This window comes from Choloepus didactylus, chromosome 7 (assembly GCF_015220235.1).
Source record: "Choloepus didactylus isolate mChoDid1 chromosome 7, mChoDid1.pri, whole genome shotgun sequence".
Taxonomy (NCBI): Eukaryota; Metazoa; Chordata; class Mammalia; order Pilosa; family Megalonychidae; genus Choloepus; species Choloepus didactylus.
This window is the reverse complement of record NC_051313.1, coordinates 116,735,901-116,755,944: the sequence shown is the minus strand read 5'-3', so window position 1 is coordinate 116,755,944 and position 20,044 is coordinate 116,735,901. Positions and strand designations below refer to the sequence as shown.

At 47.2% G+C, this 20,044-nt stretch overlaps 1 protein-coding gene across 8 annotated transcripts in view; it reads left to right on the top strand.

Moving 5' to 3' along the window:
- ANKS1A (ankyrin repeat and sterile alpha motif domain containing 1A) overlaps positions 1–20,044 on the top strand; it is a 240,219-nt gene that overhangs the window by 179,775 nt on the left and 40,400 nt on the right. For all 8 annotated transcript variants that reach the window (XM_037843766.1, XM_037843767.1, XM_037843765.1 and 5 more), the window contains 2 exons: positions 8,048–8,114; positions 13,543–13,649. In XM_037843766.1, coding sequence (XP_037699694.1) covers positions 8,048–8,114; positions 13,543–13,649 — 174 coding nt within the window. The remainder of the gene's footprint in view (positions 1–8,047; positions 8,115–13,542; positions 13,650–20,044) is intronic.

Sequence of the window (20,044 nt, the reverse complement as noted above, 5' to 3'; positions counted from 1 at the left end):
CTACAGATGTTTCTCAGGGTAAGAAAGGCTTACATCTGGTCAAGTGGGTTTCAGAGTGAAAAGTTAATGACTATATTAGGCTCAGCCTCATGATTCTAAGCACTTGATTTGAGAAAACTCCAAAGGCACTTTCCAAGGAGAAGGGTACCTAGCTTTGAGAACCTGAATTCAATTTTCAGGAAAGATGAGCTGAAGTAAAAAGGGATGATTTAATAACCTTTCAGTGTAGTCCACATACCTTTGCCTTGCTCTTCAGTGTTCTGAGGGTTTATTTGATTTCCTGATTTTATTGATTTCAGGCTAGAGGTGCATTAGAGAGGATACAAAAGGATTCTACTAACCAAGTGTTCTTTAGCTGCTTACCAGGCTAATGTAACTCACTGATGTAGGGATCAGTTTAAGTCTAATTAACATGAACCAGTTTCCCAGAGTCACTCATCCCTGAGGAAAGTGATAATTGAGTTTTCAGGCTGTCAAGACTGGATTTAGCCTGGGTTCTGGAATAGAGAAGGCCACACCAAAACACAGAAGCAGTACTGAGAGCCCTTAACCCAGAAAATTTTGCAGCAGGGAATATTAGTGAAGTTAGCTTTCCCACATTCCTTTCTCTTTGTTTCCTTTGCCTATTGAGCATGTCTTTGCTTATTAGCATGTTGAGTGGAGTGCATTACAAATGATGAAATTCAAACCAGTGTTGATCTTAGCAATTTATTATTCTCTAAATGATTTGATCCTGAAAGAGATTTTTTCCAGCATTTTATTCTGAAAACTTTCAAACATACAGAAAACTTGAATATCTATAAATCCCACCTATTCTATGTTAACATTTTGCTATACTTCCTTTAACTTATCTACCCACCTATTCATCCCTCTTTCCACTTATCCATCTTTTTTTGATGCATTTCAAAGTTGCAGACATCAGTACATTTCATCCCTAACCACTTAAACATGTGTATCATTAACTAGAATTCAATATTTGTTTATAGTTTTGTGTTTGGGGGGGGGGGCGGATAAAATTTATACAAACTGAAATGCATAAATCTTTAATCTACCCTTCCTTGAGTTTTGGCAAATGTATACCTTTATGTAACCCAAATTCCTGTCAAGATACCAAAGCATTACCATTACCCCAGAAAGTTCCCTCATGCCCCTTCTCAGTTAATCCTTACCCATCCCCAAACTGACGATTCTTCTGGTGTTTTTCCACCATGGATTATTAGTTTTGCCTGTTCTAGAAATTTGTATAAAAGGAATCATGCCGTATGAGCTCCTTTGTGTGAAAGATTTTAACTAGTGCCTGAAAGTGATGTTTGGGACTCTGTCAAGTTCATTTATCCCACTTCTCCCTGCTTCACAAATTCAGAGATAATAGGAATAACAGGGACAAATTGCAGGAAATCTTAGGGCAGGTGATACATACTGATAGCATTTGTATTAAGTATATATAATTTTTATTTACATCTTAAGTATATTTAATTTGATTATCAAAATTCTACATCTGACTCCCTTGCTTCCATAAATATTACCAGACAGGTGTTTCTCTGCAGAATCTGAGGATCCACTGGACATAGGACCCCTTTCCCTGGCCACACTGCTGAAGAAATCGATTCTGACTGGGAGCTGGTTTTATCTATAGCCAGGCTAACTGTGCCGTGCACTATAATGTAATTCAGGTTTTGAAAGAACAGGACCAAGGGAAGGTTCCTTGGAGGTTGGTGGTGCCAAAAGAGGGACCAAGAGGCAAGTTACCCAGATTTTTAAATAACTGCAGCCTTTCTGATGTTTGGTGCTTCCTCCCCAGCTCACATTCTCCCCCATCCCCCCCCCCCGCAAAAAAAAAAACCTACTCCTGGGTGGAATGTAGAGTGTATAAATTGGACTAGAACTTAAATGCATAATCCTCATTAATCTTTTAGATTCTTGTCCCACTTATTAAAGACAGTATTTGGCACATAACCCAGAGTTGTGTGGCAAGCAATAATAAACTTAATTGGACTTCAGGTCCCCCAACATTTTTTCCTCTTTCACCATTTTCTTAGGGCTTTTAGTTAAAGATTGCTTTTATAGTAGGCTGTTCTAGTGTGAAAAGGTCATTTGGCCAACATTTGTTTACATTTAGGATTCCCTTCCTTTCAAGTTTTAGGTTTGGGGCTTGGAAAAAGGCCAGCTGGTAATTGTAGGGTGTGAGATAATTTAAAGGAGCAAGGCCTGCGTATCAACAACCTAGGGAGATATGGAAAGCTAAAAATGAGGAGGGACCAAGGGGAGTCAGAGACTTAGACTAGGATCAAGAAACAAGAGCACTGATTGGCTGTCCTGTCTTCACCAGTCTAGCCTGGGGCAAGCATACCAGCTGGCTTGTGATTTGCGCTGGTGTCAGTCCTCAGAAGGACAAAACATTTTTGAAACAAAGCAGCTCTGTTGCCTAGTAGAAAAGTGGGGGGGGCTGAGGGGAGACCTTGATAAAGAAGATGATGATGTAAAGGGGATTTAAGTGGAAGATTACAACAATATATATGGTAACAGTCTGAATGCCCCCTGCCCTCACACCCCCAACCATGATGAGACATATTAAGCAGGGACTAACTGCCTCTCTGTGGAAAAGGAGTTACTCACCCTTAGTAGAGCTGCAGTGTCTGTCTCAGGAAGGACAGCCCTGAGCCCCTTGGCAGATATTTATTCATTCCCTGCTGTCCTTCCCCCTCCCTCCCACCCTGTCCTTTCCTAAAAGCAGTTGACAAGGTTAGAAAATCAGAACAAATAATTTACTTCAGTCCATCCTTATCTTTCCTGAGGCCTTGTGCAGTCTGGGGGGCAGGGAGAGGGAAAAAATAACCCAGACCCTGGTCAGTGACCCTTTTTTAAATGAAATGTAGGTCTAGAATCAAAGCCTGCTTTAGGCAGACAGCCTGTCTGCTGCTAAAAGGCAGAAAACAGAGATGGCAGTGAAGCCTTACATGGTTTCTGGGTCTGGGAGTGCAGCTGTCAGCAATTTTTAGGGTTCCTTGCATAACCTGAGAAGCCAGTTTTAAGGTCAGCAATCACTTGATGGGATGGGCACAGAACATCTTATAAGACCAGTGTTGTACAACTGGTTAAGGTACAGTTTCTCAGCTCTGTGCATCTGGGAATGGAGAGCGCTGCAGGAATTCCCCAGGGAGCAGGCTCAGCTTGCCTATGGCACTCACTGCAAGTAAGAGCAGTACCATCCTTGGGAAGTTTGGGAGTTGCCCGTGGAGTGGGCTTCAGGTTCCTCTCCAGAAAAATGGGAATAATATGTTTGCATTGCAGTGAGTTGAGGCTCTGGGATTGTTGAGAGAAAGGACCAGCTGGTAGTTGCAGGGTGTAGGATGCTTTGGGGGAGTAATAGTCTTATGCCAGCAACCCAGAGAGATTGGGAAAAAATAAAATGAGAAGGAAGGGGAGTTAGAGAATCCAGACTGGGGTCCAGAAGTGCGAGTTTTGGCTGCCTTTCCTGCCTTACTTTTTAGTGAGGTGACCAGCATGGCTTGGGGTTTAACAAATGGTGGCTGCTCTTTTTCCTCACTGAGCCAACTGTGTATAAGGCACCAGGTAGGATCAAAGAAGAACACAGCATGAAATAGGGTCCCTACCTTTAATGATCTGATAGTGTTTCTGGTACACAATATAAAACAGTTAATCAGGGAAGTAACGATGCAAAGTGAAGTGTGTTTCTGGGCCAGTAAGGCAAAAGTGTTAGGGTATGGCACAGGCCCAAGGAGATTAGGGTGTGTTTCTCCAACTGGTGGATGAGTCCTAGGGAGCTGACACTCCCCAGCAGCCAAAAGGCGGTTCAGGGTGGGGGTGAGGGGTGTGTGCCATCTGGGGTCCACTTCAGTTGCTGGCAAATTGCAGAAGCATCTCCCTTCATGTTCCTATTTGCACCAAAAGAAGGCAAGACAACGGTGATCCATTTCCCTTCTTCCCCTACCTGAGGCCTCAAGTCATAGGCATGTTGATTCCTACTGTTCTGAAATTTGGCCACAGATGGGAGCCCCTGAGCACAATCTTGGCTGCTAACCTGTACTACTTTCTGGAAGGAAGGTTTTACACAAGCCTTGAAGCCACAATACACCCAGGACTTCTGAAGCTTGTGCTCCTTCTCCTGACTGCCTGTTTCCAGGGCACCTCCTGACACACAAAAGGCCCAGTTAATACTAGTGGAAATATTTCTTTCTCCAACAGCTGTCTTTTCCCTACTCCAGCTCCCAGGATTCACTGAAAAAATTAGTGTAATCTGAGTCGGTCCTAGGAGCCAGATTCTAGGCATGGGAATTGGAGGCTCTCTGAATCCGGAACACCTCTGCTGCCAGCCTGTGGACAGCGACGAGCCTGTGTTCTAACAAGCAGATGTCAGAGGGCTGTGGCAGCAGTGCGGCTGGTGTTGGCTTTGATTTTGTTTTCAGCCGTGTGGGAAATACGTTTTGTACAGCCCTGGTGGGAAAAAAGTCCAAGTAGAATATCCTGAATCCTTGCTGCAAATGGAATATTTCCAAGTTTTTTTTTTTTAATACAAAAGTTGATTATGGTGATAACTTTTAGGGCCTTCCCTACCTTGAACAGAAACAAATATGATTTCTCAGTTGTAGTTCATGCAACGCATGGCCATTTCCCAACTCTCCAAAAATAAACTGATCAAACATAACTGAAAAAGTGAGAACATTGACCTCTACCCTTCTATTATGTTATTCCTTCCCTGAGATGCCGAACATTCCTGGGAAAGTGCCTAATGAGATTGTTTTTTAACTGAAGCCTAAATAGTTAAACTAAATGAAATGTGTAGATCAGAATGGTGTCTATCTTCTCCGAACAGTCTTTGGGTCTAGACTAAAATGACCATGTTTCCTATCTACTGGTTCTGGCCTTGAGGGGTGAGGACAAGGACATCTCCACTGCCCAGATGCAAGGGCTGGGCTGGACCACAGCCCTGATGACTCTGTCCTTGGGTGCTGGGGTTAGAATCTTCTCAGCTTGACCCAGCTAGGGCAATTCACATAACAACAAAACATATTTGCTAGTCTGGATGAAATAGTTTTGCAAATACCCATTAGCATTTCCCAGCTGGGCTGCAATTTGGAGTAACTCAGATACCCAGAAGTAGGCTGTAGAAACCTAGGCTTCTTCTGGCCCTTTATAGTTAAAGTGAGGGTGATTCCCAGGGCCAGCAGGAAGACACAGAACAAAGAAGCAGTAGGGATTTTCAACTCTGTTCACTCTGATTTCAAAAGGCCCTTTGGTAAAAATCTCATGAATTGTACAGGCAAGCGGATGTTAATTGGGTAGGCCAGCCTGGGACTTGGGCGTTAGGTGATCACAAAAATAATGAAATGCATAATGTAGATGACTTGCGTTTATTTCAGAGTAAATCTTGGAGTTACCCCTCCACTTCAGCTCTTTCCACCTTGGCATTCACAGCTTTGGAAAAATCAGCTGTTTCATTTTTTTACTTACTGGCTCTAAGTAGATTGAAACTACATTTTTATTTGTTCATTCATTTGTTCATTCACTCAGCTAGTATAAGTTATCTGTTTACCATGAACCAGGCCTGGGGGGAGGTTTGGGCAGGTATAAAATGGCAAATAAAACGTGCTTGAGTCCAACCCTCATGGTGCTTGCAGTAGTGATTCTTCCCACATACAATCCCTTTGGCCTAGAAGAGGTTGGTGGAGCCATTCCAGGAATGAAGTCCCCCCCCCAAGTAGGAAAATGTTTCATCACCTCAAGTATCCTCTTATACCTGCTCTGTGCCTGGCTTCAAGGTTTCTGTAATCTAATTGTATAAACTAGGCTTTGAGGCCTGACATTGATGTGTCATTTACTGCCAGGTTGTCCCTGCAACTAACTAGTAAGATTCTGTGCCTGGAAAAACTCTCAAGAAATATCCCACAAATATACTTGCACATATGTGCAAAGATGTATGTAGAACAGTATTCATTGTAGCATGGTTTCAGAATGAGAAAAGATTGGAAACTGCATGTGTCCATCAGTAGGGGACTGGTTAAATAAACTATGATATAACCATACACTGAATGCCTATACTTCATTCATTTAAAAAGAAAAAGAAAAAAGGATGCTCTTTATGAACTGTGGAAAGAACGTCAAGATATATTATTAAATGAAAAAAGCAAGATGCAGAACAACATGTGTGCCTATATATGATTAGAATAAATGTAGAAGGTTAATAAGAAACTGGCTATACTGGTTACCTCCAGAGGGGAACTGGGCAGCTGGAAGACAGGACAGGAGGGAGACTTTTCTCTGAATAGCCTTTTGTATTTTTTAAATTTTGAATCATGTCTATGCATATTACTTTTAAAAAGATAAGTCTATGTAAAAATATTTAAAACTTTTAAATAGGTTTTCCTAGGCTGGAGCACTCAGGACAGCAGAAGGGAAGAGGAGAACAAGTAACCTCTTATTGAGCATCTACTGTCAACTAGATTCTTTGCATACATGATATCTTTTATTCCACACAGTATGAGAGGCAGCATTTATCCCCATTTTTCTAGATTTAAGACTGAGGCTTTGGGAGGGTTAAGGTACTTGACTGTAGTGCCACAGTTAATTAAGGAAGTCTGTCTGGGTTCTTTTGAAATGGGCAGGGCCAAAGTAAATGAAGGAGTGGGGGAGGGGCATCTTCTTCACAGGCGGTATAGACCTGCTCCAGAGCTGCCCACCCCTGTTTTGATTCCTTCCTCTAGGCTGTGGGACAGGTAGGTATATAGACATACCCTTAGTTTGCTCTCCAGATCAGATTTGTTGTGTTTCCCTTTGCTTTTGCTGAGTTCTGGGTTAGATGGAGTTTGCAGAGTGCATTAACAGGCCATCAGTGACAGCTGGAGATGGCAGTCAGAAAAATTTCTGTGGCTGGAGAAAAACACCCAAACTCATGGCTGCAGGGGAGAGGTGGTGCTTGCTCTGTGATCTTCATGCTGGGTGTCAAGTGTGCTGCCTTTATCTGCCAGCTGGAGGCTGGCTGGAGCACTGTTGTTCTTGTCAGACCCAGGCTCCTTACTTGCACTTAGAGGAAAGCTCATCCAAGCCCTGGTACAAAAGGTCCTCTTTTCATTTCTTTGGAAAAAGAGCAGTAAATGAGCTCATTATCACTGTGACCCAAAAAGGAGGAAGAGGATAGGAAGAGAAGGTGGCCTCATCCTCACGGCCTGCTCTTGCCCCTGGCCAGGTTTCCTGGGGTGGAGTGTGTGGGGGTGGGGTGGGGCAGTGGGCTTGGATCTAGCCCAGTGTGACCAAAGCCAGATGGGTGGGACGGGGTTCTGTATAGGGGGTAATGCTGCAGACATTTAGATGGTTTGAGAATTGCTCACTCTGCTGCGGTCCAGAGGAAGGGTGGGGGTCGGGCCTCTTCTTGGGCCCTGAATCCAGAGCTCTGTCCAGGACTGCTAGACTCCAGGGAGTGGAAGATCTTCCCTTCAGGGTTATGTTCCTGCCCCACCTTGGCTTCCAGGAGGTTCCTTTGTGCAGTTGCCCTGCTTGCCTCAGCTTAGATATTGTCATCATGCCTTAGAGCTGACAAATAGATCAGTTAACTATTTGCCAGGCCCTGCTCTAGGCACTCAGGTATAGCATGGAACAAAGCTGGCGAAGTCTCTACTCTGATGGAATTTAAGTTTCATCATGAGTAGTGAAGTGTGCTGGGTCTGGTCTGCTCCTGCACCCTCTACCCAATCTCAGCTGGGTCTGGTAGAACTGTTGTGGGGTGTAATGTATAAGTTCCATGAAAGGAAAGCTCTTTGACATTTCTAGAAGGCAAGCCCAGATAGTCACCAGCTCACTCCCTTCAGAGCATGTCTTCAGACCCTGTCAGAGCTATGGCCAGAGAAGGGCTTTTTTAGACCTGGGCAGCAGAGTTCCAGTACCTTGCAGGGCTGGTGCTAGACCTGCAAATCATCTAAAGGAGACCTGGAGCTGCCCAGAGGTCAGTGCCCAGTAGGCACTGATGTTGAGCTGGCACTGGTTTAACCCAAACCTGACATTCTCTCTTTCTTGTCTCTTTCTTCTGTTTCAGATTGAGAAAATCATGAGTTCTATTGGAGAAGGGATTGACTTTTCTCAGGAACAGCAGATGATCTCAGGTATGGTACCAAGCAGCCATTTCCTCCATGGACACATGCCTTTCCAGCTTTTGGTTCTTTCTGGCTCGGGTGTTTCTTTAACCCAAATGACAGACATTTAGGGGGATGAGAAAGATCAGCCTCAGATCATGTCACACTCTTACAATTGCTGCCCTCAGCACTGGGAATTCAGAAACTCATATATCAAGATATTCCCATCTCACTTTTATTTTTAGAGCCATGACTTTTTATATATTGGAGGGGAAAGTGTGCAAATTGAATTTGAGGCATTCTGGGGAAGGTGCCATTTAGGAAAATTTAAAAAATAGGAATGATTGCCACTTACTCAATTAGTTTTGTAAATGTAGACTTCCTTTGTTAGCTTAAATTGAAGTACACCTCGGTGATGGCCTCCTCAGTTTCGCAGGTGGCCCTGGTACTAAATCTTCATGAGAACTTGCCTCTAGTTATCCTGATCCCTGACAGTGGCAGAGCATGAAGAGGTTGGCTTTGCTCTTTCCTCTTTTTGCCTGTTTCTCCGTTTTGCTGTTTACTTAATCACTTATTTTTACTACTGTACCATTGCTACTTTGGTCATCCTTCTCTTTTTCTAAGCCCTGTGGTGAGTTCTCTTTGTTTGCAGAGCGAACTGGGGAGGCCATGTCTGATATCACTGTGGGCTGTTTTCCTTGACAACAGGATTGTGGTCGTATTATTTTATCTAGTGAGAAGATCTTAAAGGTATCTCCCAGAGTAACTCTCACACCCCTTTTCCCAGAGTTTCTGAAGATGGTCCTGTGACTAGGGCACCTGGGCTAAAAGCAGCTCAGTGGGGAGCCTGGCTTTCCTCCTCACTGATGAAAAAGCCTTTCTGCACCAAACAGGTGGCATTCCTTGCTCACTCAGGAGGCTCCATCCCGGATGGATCTGTTAGCCTCAGTTGGCACCTCCAGTTCTTCCACCAGCTTATGGCCCTAGTAACAAGTTTGATAGATAGGAATGAGTGCACATCAGAGAGAAAGTAGCTGCTGAGGCCATGGAGCATGCTGGAAAGAGCATGGGCTCCAGAGCCTCATAGCCCTGGGTTCAAATTCTGGCTCTAGATCCATACATGTCTTGGGCGAGTCACTTAATTTCTCTTATCCCCTAATTCCCCATCTACAACATGTGACTAATAGTACTTACCTTTTAGGATTATTGTTAATGGATAATATATGCAAATTCTTGAGCTAAAGAGGTGCTCCATGAGTAATAGCTATGCTCATTTTTTATCCATGAAGTTATTACTTACTTGTATTGAGAAATCTAAAGAAAAGGGTATCCCTCCACCATTTTTCAAACCTGGTTTCCTGGAGCCACCCTCCCTCCAGCAGCCTTGTTTCCCTGTCAGAGAGGGCTGAGCTGGGTTTAGTCTCTTTGTCAGGCTTGGATTATGCTAGGGTCCTCACAGGTGACTCTTCTGGTTAAGAGTTTGTGGATCAGTTTCTAGGCAATCACTTACTCTTAGTCAAGCAATTTCACACTATTGTTGTCTGCAAGCTTTTTCAAGGGTCAAGTGTTTTTTGGAAATAGAGATTTAGGACTGAGACAAACACTACTCCTTTGGAGACAGCCAGGGATCAATAGCAGTCAGTTCAGTTGAGGCAACTTTCTGCTTCCGTGTCACCCGCTGTGTATGTCCAAGGAGAAGGAGCCTAAATCACTTACAGGTCTTTGAGAGCTTTGGGTCAGAAGCAGAAGACTGCCTTTTGGGTTTGATATATCAGGAGATGTTGCCGCACCTCTGGAAAATGCCCTTGTGGGAAGAGTCCTTCTCCTTGGAAGTGGTGAAATTGGGCTCTTTTCCTTGCCTGTCTGGTCCCACCCACTGGTTCCTGGCCCCTTTGAACTCGTGAGTGATGAGAGTTGGTTCTAATACACCTCTGGGTTTCTAAATCCCAAACATGGTCTTGTTTTTAGTACTCATTGAGTTGAACTGTCCTCCGTACCCCGGCTTGGGAAAGTCAACAGCAGACCCCCAGGGGTGGCCCCCTAAACAGTGGGTGTGACATGTGACCACCCGTGCTGCAAGGTCCCACCTCCTATGTCTGCACTGCTGCCAGGCCATGAAGCATGGAAAGGGTGGGTTCAGGCCTGCCCATAAACTGTCTGATGGGTCAAGAGGGGCCTTTCTCAGTATCTCAGGGAGTACCATCCTTAGCTGAGACCAAAGCAGAATTAGTTTATTTTGAATGGTCAGTATCAGGGTTCAGATTGTCCTTGAGCTTCACGATTGAAGAAAAGAGACCTGAGATGTGGGGTTGCCAATCTGGGAAAAAGAGCAAGCCCTCCAGCAGGCAGACCTTAACCATGCACAGAGTTTGCCCAGCTGCGACCAGTTTGGCAGAGGATCATCTCCTGAAGGGCAGGCCATAGCACCCTCAGTCCTGTTTTGGGGCCATGGGCCCCTGAACTGCTAGCACTGGAGCTAGTTACCAGAATCCCCGACAGACGTGTTTTATAACTCATCTCTGTGCCAACTTCCACTCTCTGGAGTCCAGGGAGTATTAGCCTTCCCACCGGCCCACCCCACTCTTCCTTCTTTCACCTGCCTGTCAAGCAGAAGAGAATCATTTGGCTTTCCTTTATGAAAGCCAGCCTGTTTTAGCTGTTGAGTAGCTGTTAACTGCAGACTCCTTCTGGGGCCTGTTCTCCCTGTATGCAAAACCCTTTCTCGCCAGTGCCCGTCTCCAGCCTCTTGGGATGCAGGTGCCTCCTAGCATATTTACAGGGTGACATGTGGTCCCTGGATTTTGTTTCTGTACATAAATTACCTTTTCTTCTTCTCCACCATTTACTTGGGATTTGGTCCTGGTCTCCTCTTGTCTTTGACCACTCTTCTACCTTCCCCTCCTCCACCAGATTTCAAGTGGCTTGCTCTGGGTATGGTGCTTCTCCCCCAAGCTCTAGCAGGCCCAGAGAGAAGTCTATTTCTGAGTTGTTTGGTATGCCTACCTGAGGGATATCAAGTATAATATCCTTATTTCATTGATTGTTTGCTAATACCCTTGGCTTATGCTTCTTGGCAGCTGGCACAATCATTCCTGGATTGGTGTGGGAGGTGGGGAAGGGGGGCTTCCTTTCCAGTGGGCTGTGTACCCAGGATAGCATCATTCCTTTATTTCCTCTCTTCCCTGTCCTAGAAACTGTGGGCTGAAGCTGTAGGAATGGTCCCTCTCTGCTCTTCCTGGTAATTCAGTTCAGAGCTGTTTCCAGCCCCTTGAGCTGGAGGTAAAGTTTCACCATCTCTGTCGTTTATACTCATTTATACTGGCAAACATCAGATATTGGTAAATCTGTCATTTTGGTCTGATGCTAGTGCTGCTCTGTCTCCTTTCTCCCTCAGCAGCAGTAGCACCGGCTTCTGCTCTGATGTCCGATCCCTGATGTATTTTCCTGAGCGTGGAAGGGAGGAGGGCGGGGAGGGGAGGAAGGGGAGGGACAGGCATTAAGAGAGTGAGCAAGGACTGTGGAACCGGCAGCAGGCAGCGTGGAGCCCAGGAGCCTTTAGACAAAGCATTCTGCTGCAGTTCTCTAAGAGCACACAACCACCGGCAGCAGACAGGACCACAACTGCCTGGTTGGGGGATTACAAGCAGGAATGAATCAGCAGCTGGGGCAACCAGGGACACTGGACTTTGTGGGGATAGAAGAGCCTGCCATTTAGGGTCCTGGAGCAGACTTACCATTGAAGGGCGGGGGAGCCCACGTATCCCCCAGACTCGGCATGTTGGAGTGCTGCTGCAGTGGGCATCCAGGAGGCTGCCCAGTCCCCGACCACCGTCTGTTCTGCAGAGGACACAGGAGGGGGTGGAGGCTGGGGCAGTTGGTCACCAGGTCTCAGATAACCAGGCAAGTTGGTATTGTCCTGCCCTGAGGGACAGAAAGTGTCCAGCAACAACCAAATGACTTTCACCGAAGCGAGAGTTCATTGAAGGTGACGTTTTTGCAATTGGCTCTTCTTTTTCCTTCCTTGCACCTGTTTTTCCTCCCTTTTTCTTTTTTTTTCCTTTTATTTGTTCTTGTGCATGAGAACCAGACTCAGCAGACAAGCTGAGAAGTAGGTGGAGGTTAAGGCTTTCAGCTCAGAACATCTAAGATCTTCCAGGAAGGGCTGAACTTTTTCCTTCCTGTGCCATCAGTATCTCCTGTCCAAACCAAGGAGCATAGCAAATAAATGTCTTCCCTTCCTTGCTCATCTTTAGAAGAGAACCGTCAAGATCTGAAGACCCTGGAAAGACAATTGCTGTCTTTATCACTCAGCCAAAGGAAGGACAGCACAGAATGTGAATAGACTTAAGCCACCACAGCTCAGCTGACAGAGGACTGCTTCCTTTTTCTCTCTTTGATCTGGTTGGGTTTTGTCTTCTTTAATCAAGAACTGAATCTGCCTGTCTACTTCCCATGTGGAAAGGCCAGCAAGGCACAGGAACAGCCACTCTCAGAAAACGAAAATGAATGCTCAGCCTCTGAAGAACAGCCCAGCCAGAGAAGGCTGCCCTTCAGACAGTGCCCTGGCCCGGGGGGTGGCCTGAGCTGCCAGCATCTAGCTGTGGACTGGGCTCTGTCCCCGCTGGCCGTGCAGCCAGTCGGAATGTGATGTTGCCATCACAGCAGAGCCACACCTGAGCCTGATCCCCAGGCCTTGGCCCATGTGCCCCACTCAGCCCCTTGCTGCCCTGAGCCTCTGAACACAAAGCGCTGGTGGCCATGGTTTGCTTATTCCAGGACTGCTGGGGGAAAACAAGTAAAAATCTCTGTTCTCCCCATGCTGTGTCGTGTGCTGCTTGTGTTGCATGTGCTGGTTCCCTGTGAGCCACCGCTGCTGCTTCCCTCTCAGAGGCCTCGCTGTGTGCCTGCGTCCCTCAGCTGCATGAAGATGTGTACTCTCTCTTGACTGGTTTATGCTGCAAGGTCAGAGAACTTGTCCCTCTGTCCCAGTGGTGCCGGGGCTCCAGAAGTTGCATGGATGAGAGGATCAGCGGGGCTTATGGGCACTTAGGAGCCTTCCTGACCTGCCTCTATGCCTGTGGGAACAGACTGAAATACCTCAGTGTGACCGCTGACAAGGAATTGGCCTGGAGACAATTGGGGGTTGGCTTCCCCAAACTTGTGGCAGATACCATGCATGTGCCACCGACCCCTGGAGCCGCTCAGACCGAGGGGGTGTGAGAGGGTGGCAACTGCCCCAGGTTAGGAAGTGTGTGTACAGTGCCAGGTGGGCTCGTCTGTGGCCTGTGCACAGAAGACGAGCTGCGTGTCCACTGCTCTCTGGTCTCTTGTACATAGTTTGGCTGCTTTATGGTAATGACTACGATGTGGCAATGCCATCTGTCTTCCTCTGAGTGCCGCTGCTACCGCCTTAATAGTTTTTCCCTTTTCAAGCGTCTGCCGATTACTCTCTCGTCAGGTTCGCGGACGCTGGAGCAGAGCATTGGGGAATGGCTGGAGTCGATTGGGCTGCAGCAGTATGAGAGCAAGTTACTTCTGAATGGCTTTGATGATGTCCGCTTCCTGGTAAGTGCCTGTAGGCCTCCACAAAGGCTGGGCACTGCCCAGTGGAAATGTGCTTCCCTAGTGCCCCTGTGACTTCTACTGGAATTTCAAACAGTATGTGGACCCATATCCCAGGGAACATCCAGGAAGCCAGCCTAGCTTCATGTGCCTTCTTGTTAAGCTCTGTCTCCTTATAAACGCTGCCCAGGAACAGTTCATTAGGGAGAGCTCTTTACAAGTCTCTGTCCCATGAGAATATTGCAGACCTTAGCCCCCTCCCTGGTGAGATGCCAAGGCCAGCTTATTCCGAGCCAGATGTCAGGAGCTTTGGTGGGCAGGTTCCCTGTGGTGACTTATCTCAGCTGGATACCAGAAGTTTCCTTTATTTCCCAAAATTTTGCAGTCAGGTGAGTGGTTATGGAAGCAGGGAGCCTCGGTCTCCAGCAGAAAGGCCTTTTCCCTGCCCAGCCAAGGCCAACAACCTGGGGTGGAGACCATGGCCTCAGAGATGGCCCAGAGGAGAGGCTAAGGAGGTAGTTTGGAGGATTAGTAGCTTTTCTGAGCTATAATTCTTTACTATTGTCTCACAAAACACAAAGGTCTTTCTCAGGTACTCTTATCTAGTCCTCTGGCTCCCCACAGAGGAGAGACCTGGCTAGGACCCTGGGCTTAGGATCTGGTGCTCCGTCTGTCCCTCTCCTGGCAAGCCCTCCCCGGGTCATTCTTGTGGGTTGTTCATGGCAGTGCAGCCAGGACAGCAGGCTGAGCCAAGGGCTTCAGCTCACCTCAGAGTCAGCCCTGGCATCCCCAGGAGGAGACATTTACCAAAGTAATAGCCGTGATAGCTGGCACCTGGTGCTGGTGCTTACTGTGCTAGGTTGCTAGGTACCCTTCTTCCCCATAGCCCTGAGGTTGCTAATATTATCGTCTCCATTTTCCAGATAAGAATGAGGTAAAGAGCAATAAGTGGCTTGTCCAAGGTCACACTGCCAGTAATTGGCAGAGGAGGGATGCTCTAACCACTGTGTTCCGCGGCCCCTTTCCTATATGTGGGGTTGGGGAGGGAGGCTATAACCAAGTATATGCTCCAAGAAACCTACTTGCATGTGTTGTCTCCGGAGTTTGGTTTGAGGTGAATCTAGCGAACCCTTCCCCACCCTTCCTCCTTGTTTCCTGGTAGGCCTGTTCCCTGTTTTCACAGGACCTGGGTCCTGAGTTGATGTGGAGTGCCTTCTCTCTGCAAAGCTGATCTCTCTCTAACCCAGCTCTGTTGCTTCTGGTAAGGGGCAGTGCCAGGGTCAGCCCAGAGCTCCCACCCCCTTCCCTTCTCTCCAATGTGGGTCTCTGTGGGCTTCCTGCTGGCAGGGGTGGAAGGGGTTGCATCTGTTTCTTCCCAAATAGCAGCCTGCCCCAGGGAGTTGGCCTGAAGCTTCCAGAAGGGAACCTGACTAGGACAGCTCAACTACCCTTCCAAAGCTAGCTTCGGGGGGGGGGGGGGGGCAGCGTGAGGGGGGTGTTCCAACTTTATAAATTGTAAGTTTTAAAGTGGTGATTTATTTTCTTTTCAAAAATTAAACTAATTATATCTATAATTCTTGTGGCCTAACCCCTAACTCACCATCTCCTTTGGGGAAAGATGACAAACCCAGGATGGAGGTGGGGGCTCAGCAAGTGAGTAGGAATGGTTGGCCCCTGGTTCTGAGTTAAACACTCAGCCTTCTGTCTCTGGGCATACCTCATAGCCTTAGCCCTCTCAGACTGACCATCAGATAGGCAAGTGAGGATGGGCTGCAGATCACAGAATGTTCCCCATCCCGTGCTTTGGTGTTTTAGAGGCTGAGCTCTTAGGAAACATAATCAGTCAATATCTACTTCTCATCCGTCCCTCTGCTAATTTTGGAAAGGATAAGCTTCCTAACCCTTGAATAGCCAAAACTCCTTGAAACTGCCTCCTTGCCACTCCCTGTGCTTCCAGACCAGAGAGTAGCTGGGCGGGCATCTGGGGAATTCTGTCCCTGGGCCAAATGTCTATGCAAGACCTAGGGCCTCTATTAAATATACCACATCACTCCCTAGGCCTAGGTCTCTCGGCTCTAGCGGGGTTATCTGGCATGCTGTTTATATCTCAGTTGAGCATTGTACTTCAGATACCTAGAGTGGCCTGAGTAGCCATGCATGGTTAATTGCATGTAATTGCCAGATGAGCTATAAAGCTAATTAAGTTTTAGCAACCAGAAAGAAGAAGAAGAAAAAAAAAACACTCAAGAAGGTGGGCATTTTTGTTATTGAAACATGCCCTCATTGCGTATGGTGTAATTCATATCACATTAGCTATGGTATATCACTGTGCATTTTGGTTTTCAGTAGGCTGCAAAAGTTTCCCTTGGTTCTAAAATGCCCTGGAGACTCTTCTACAAGATGTACAAGTAGCTCCGAGGAAGCCATGCTCTAGATGTATTAGGAATATCTGGAAAGTGAGGGTGTTTACCAGACTAGGTCCTGTTGTGGAATTTCCCTATGACAGGGTCCTATGAGTTTGTTGTAGGAGTACAGGGCATGTGTGGGAATCACTCAACTCCATCTCATGGTTAGAAAGGACTTTAGCATCCTATGGTCTAACAATCCCACTGTGCCTGAATCCCATCTGAATCATCTCTGCCATGTTTTTTTTTCAGTGATGGGGAACTCATTACCTTACAAAGGAGTAGTCCAATTCATTCTTAGCCTTGCGCAGACTGATTCAGAGCATTTTTGATATTGAGCCAAAATCTGTTTCCCTGTGGCTTCTGTCCCTTGATCCATGGTTTACCTTTTGGGGCCACACAGAAAATGGAAAACCACCTTCCTGGCCTCCGTGGGTCCAGTCTTTTCTTGGCTGTTCCTCCTGTGATGTGATAATTGACCTAGACAGGCAAGTACTGCAAGTTGAACTTTACCCACACTCTCTCTTTCTTGTCTGTGAGCAGAAAAGATCTTTGATTCGGAGGGGTTAGGGTCAGAGTGTTGGGGGCCACCAGATGCTCCCTTGGCTGGCAGGGCTTGACCCCAGAGTCTGGGAGACAGAGGTGGGGGAGTCTGGCCTAGACAGCTGCTGGCCAGTTCACCACAATGGCTAATGCATCATAGCCAGTTTCGTATTTTACCACAGACCCTGTCCATAGGAAACAGGCTTTCTTAGGGAAAGGGGAGGAAATGCATTTCATCAGCATTAAAGGTATAGAAGGTGGTTGACAAGTTTCTGGCTCTAAGCCTGCTGGTACAGGTCTTAGCGTCTGAAGACTCAGCCTGACCTCCATTCATAGAAGTCTGGATCGAATAAATGATGTTGGTCCTGATACTGGAGCATTATGCAGACCTTTAAAAAAGCTGTTTTTGAAGATTGTCTGATGTGGGGAAATGTGTAGTGTTGAGTGAAGAAATCATGATATAAAAATTCATAAATAAGCAATATGGTAATTTTTGCAAAAGAAAACATGTATGCACAGGAGGTAGAAGGGAGTAAGCTGAAATGTTTTCAGTGGTTATCTCAGGAGGATTATGAGTGGTTTCATTTTCTTTTTTGGAGTATAATAGATTTTCTGCATTTCCTACAATGAATGTATCTGAAATCAGAAAAGCAAATAAAGTAGGTGTCTTAAGGAACTTTACAATCCAGCTGGGCAAACAAGGCACATAAAGCAATAAAAACAATGGACCAGCTAAATGTTAAGTGTTGTGGTAGACCCAAGTGCTACAGGAGTGCAGATAGGAGGAGAACCTGCATTGAGTGAGTGTTACCGTATGCCAGGCATGGAGCTGGCACGCCACCCTGGGAGGGATTGTCAGTCTAGCTCCAGCTGCAGATGGGGCAGCTCAGGCCCAGAGGGTGGAGACACATACCTAGGCACAAACAGCCAGTAAGTGGCTCTGGCCCAGGTCTGTCCCCTCTCCCACCTCTGGGTTACACTTGCTGTCTGGGGGTTCTGTAGAGGTTGTGGGATGGGGAAAAGTTACAGGGAGAGGAAAAGCAAGGGAGAGGGTCCCAAGTCATATTTGTGATGATGAGGGAGGCCAGCCAGAGTCCACTGAAGGGCAGGGACCTGACTAGGCAGGACGGGTGGATAGACCTGACTGCGAGAGGCCTTGAAAGCCATGCTGTAGGGGAGCCCCACGGTCTCTGAGCCCTGAGTTTGGGGGGGGGGGGTCTCCTGTTTGTGCCTCTCACAAGACTGAGAGCCCCTTGAGGCAGTGTCCATCTGCACAGCTTAGGCTCACAGGTGTCTTAGAGAGCAGGCACATGGTAAGCAGTCAGGCTGGGCAGATGGATAAATGAAGAATGGAAATGGGTCTGGGAGCAGGCTCAGGGCGGGTTGGAAGCAGAGACTGAGTCAGTAGGCTAGTTGCTTCGTATGGCCAGAGTCAGGGAGGCCTCTTGCTCCTCCCCTCAATTTATTTCTCTACAGGCATCTGCCACGTGGCAAGTAGGCTCCCATTGCTTTCCTGTCTGTTTCTGAGACTGTTGGAGAGAGGTGACAGCTGAAGAGGAAAAAGCCATGAGAGGGCTGAAAGGCATAAACTCCAGCCAAGAGGTCCTTCTTTGTTGGCTTCCATGAAGCCCTGAGGTTCCCTCCTGTTCCTATCCTGGATTTGCTCCTTTCTCTTCACCTGAGCAGTGGGGCTGCATGTGAGCCGTGGGGCTTATGCCCTTTGTTTCCTACCCTGGCTTCCCAGGCTGTCTCCTCTCCCCTCCTCCTACCTCCCTTCCTTTGCTTTCTTCCATCCCCAGACTCCAAGGGGCCCTGACTTTGTTGTAGGAATGCTTCACTGCCTAAACTTCCTCTCCACCAGTCTTGGCCCACCCATTTCTTTGCTGGTGCATTCTGAGCTGGTGGCTTTGTCAGAATTTTATGTGCCCCAGCATGAAGTAGGGCCTGAGTAGGAGATTTTCTTCAATTGGGGGATCAGAGGATTGATAGAGTTAAGACTTTGAAAGGAATACTCTTAGACAAGTGTGGATCCTCCCTCTTGGACTAAATTTTGTGGAAATGTAAAAACCTTAACTCCTTAGTATTCCAGGAGTTGATGCTGGCACCAGGTGCTTCTCATCTCTGCTGAGTCCTCCCCATCCCCTGGTCTCTGGGAGCCTGGCCAAGGGCAGCTCTTTAAACATGAGACAGGAGTCAGGCTTGCTTTGGTCCCCTTTCCAAGCATACACGTGTATGCTCACTCATGCTCTCACTCCTCGCCCCTCCTTCTCTCTCTCTCTCTCTCTCTCTCTCTCTCTCTCTCTCTCTCGCTCTGCATGACCATATGGAGTAAGTCAGAGTGACAGCAGCTGGAATTATACAAGGAGCTCAGCTCTCTTTGTCCTGGGTATTGCTCAGGCATTCTCCAGTCCCCTTTATAGTAGAAGGAAATTTGAGAGCTTCTTTTAAATACCTATTTTCAAGTCTGCTAATTTCACTAACTGCAATTTAGGATGGAATTGGGTTGACTAATAGATCTGTTACATAGGTTTCGACTGCTGACATCTTGGTGTGAAGGGTTGCAGAGGTGTCGCCCCTGGCATTTTAGAATGGCAGTGATCATGTAGCCAAACCAGCCCTTACCCTACATATGAGCAAAGTGATGCCCAGTCACAGGTTGGTGAGGCCCAGACCTCCCTGTTAAAGCCGTAGACCTTCTCACACATCAAATGTCAGTTATAATGCATCCCTGAATCCCATCCGTGAGCTCCTGGAGTCCATGGACACCAGATGCAGGCCTCTTGGATTAAGCAATTTGCCTATGTTTGCTCATCAAACACATTGCCGAGCTGGGACACAAAGCTGGGTCTCTTCGCCCCGTGTGGTTCTCTTGCCATCCCACTCTAATCCCCACAGCCCCCTTCTTCAGGAAGATGCTACATCTGGGCCTCGTGCTCAGTGTATCTCCTCAACATCAGAGCCCAGCACAGGAGAGCTGAGCTAGTGCATCACTGCCCAGGTGTCAGCCTGGGTCAGGCAGGCCATGCCATCTACCCACTATTTTACCAAGAGTCTGAGAATTGAATCAAACCCCACATAAGCCTTCCTGGACCTGCAGCAGCCTCCATCGCAACAGGGTCAGTGGCAGATGTTCCCACCTTCCACTTTCTGTGAAGTTTGCTGAGCCCACAGTTAAATAAACAGGCTGGGGAAATGTTCAAGAGAAAACTCAAGATTCTACCTATTTGCAAAGAGAACTGGACTGGGAGTCAGGAGATCCAGGTTCTCCTCCAGGTCCCTTATTATATGCCTTTGCCGGGGGGGATTGTCAGCAGAGGGCTGGGAAGGATGCTACACCTGGTGCAGAGAGGCTAGGGAGACCAAGCACCTGCTTGGGAGAGCCAGGGCCAGAAGGGGGCCTTGCCTCCGCAAGGCAACGGGGAGGGAGGGGGGGAAGTGTTCCCCGTCTCC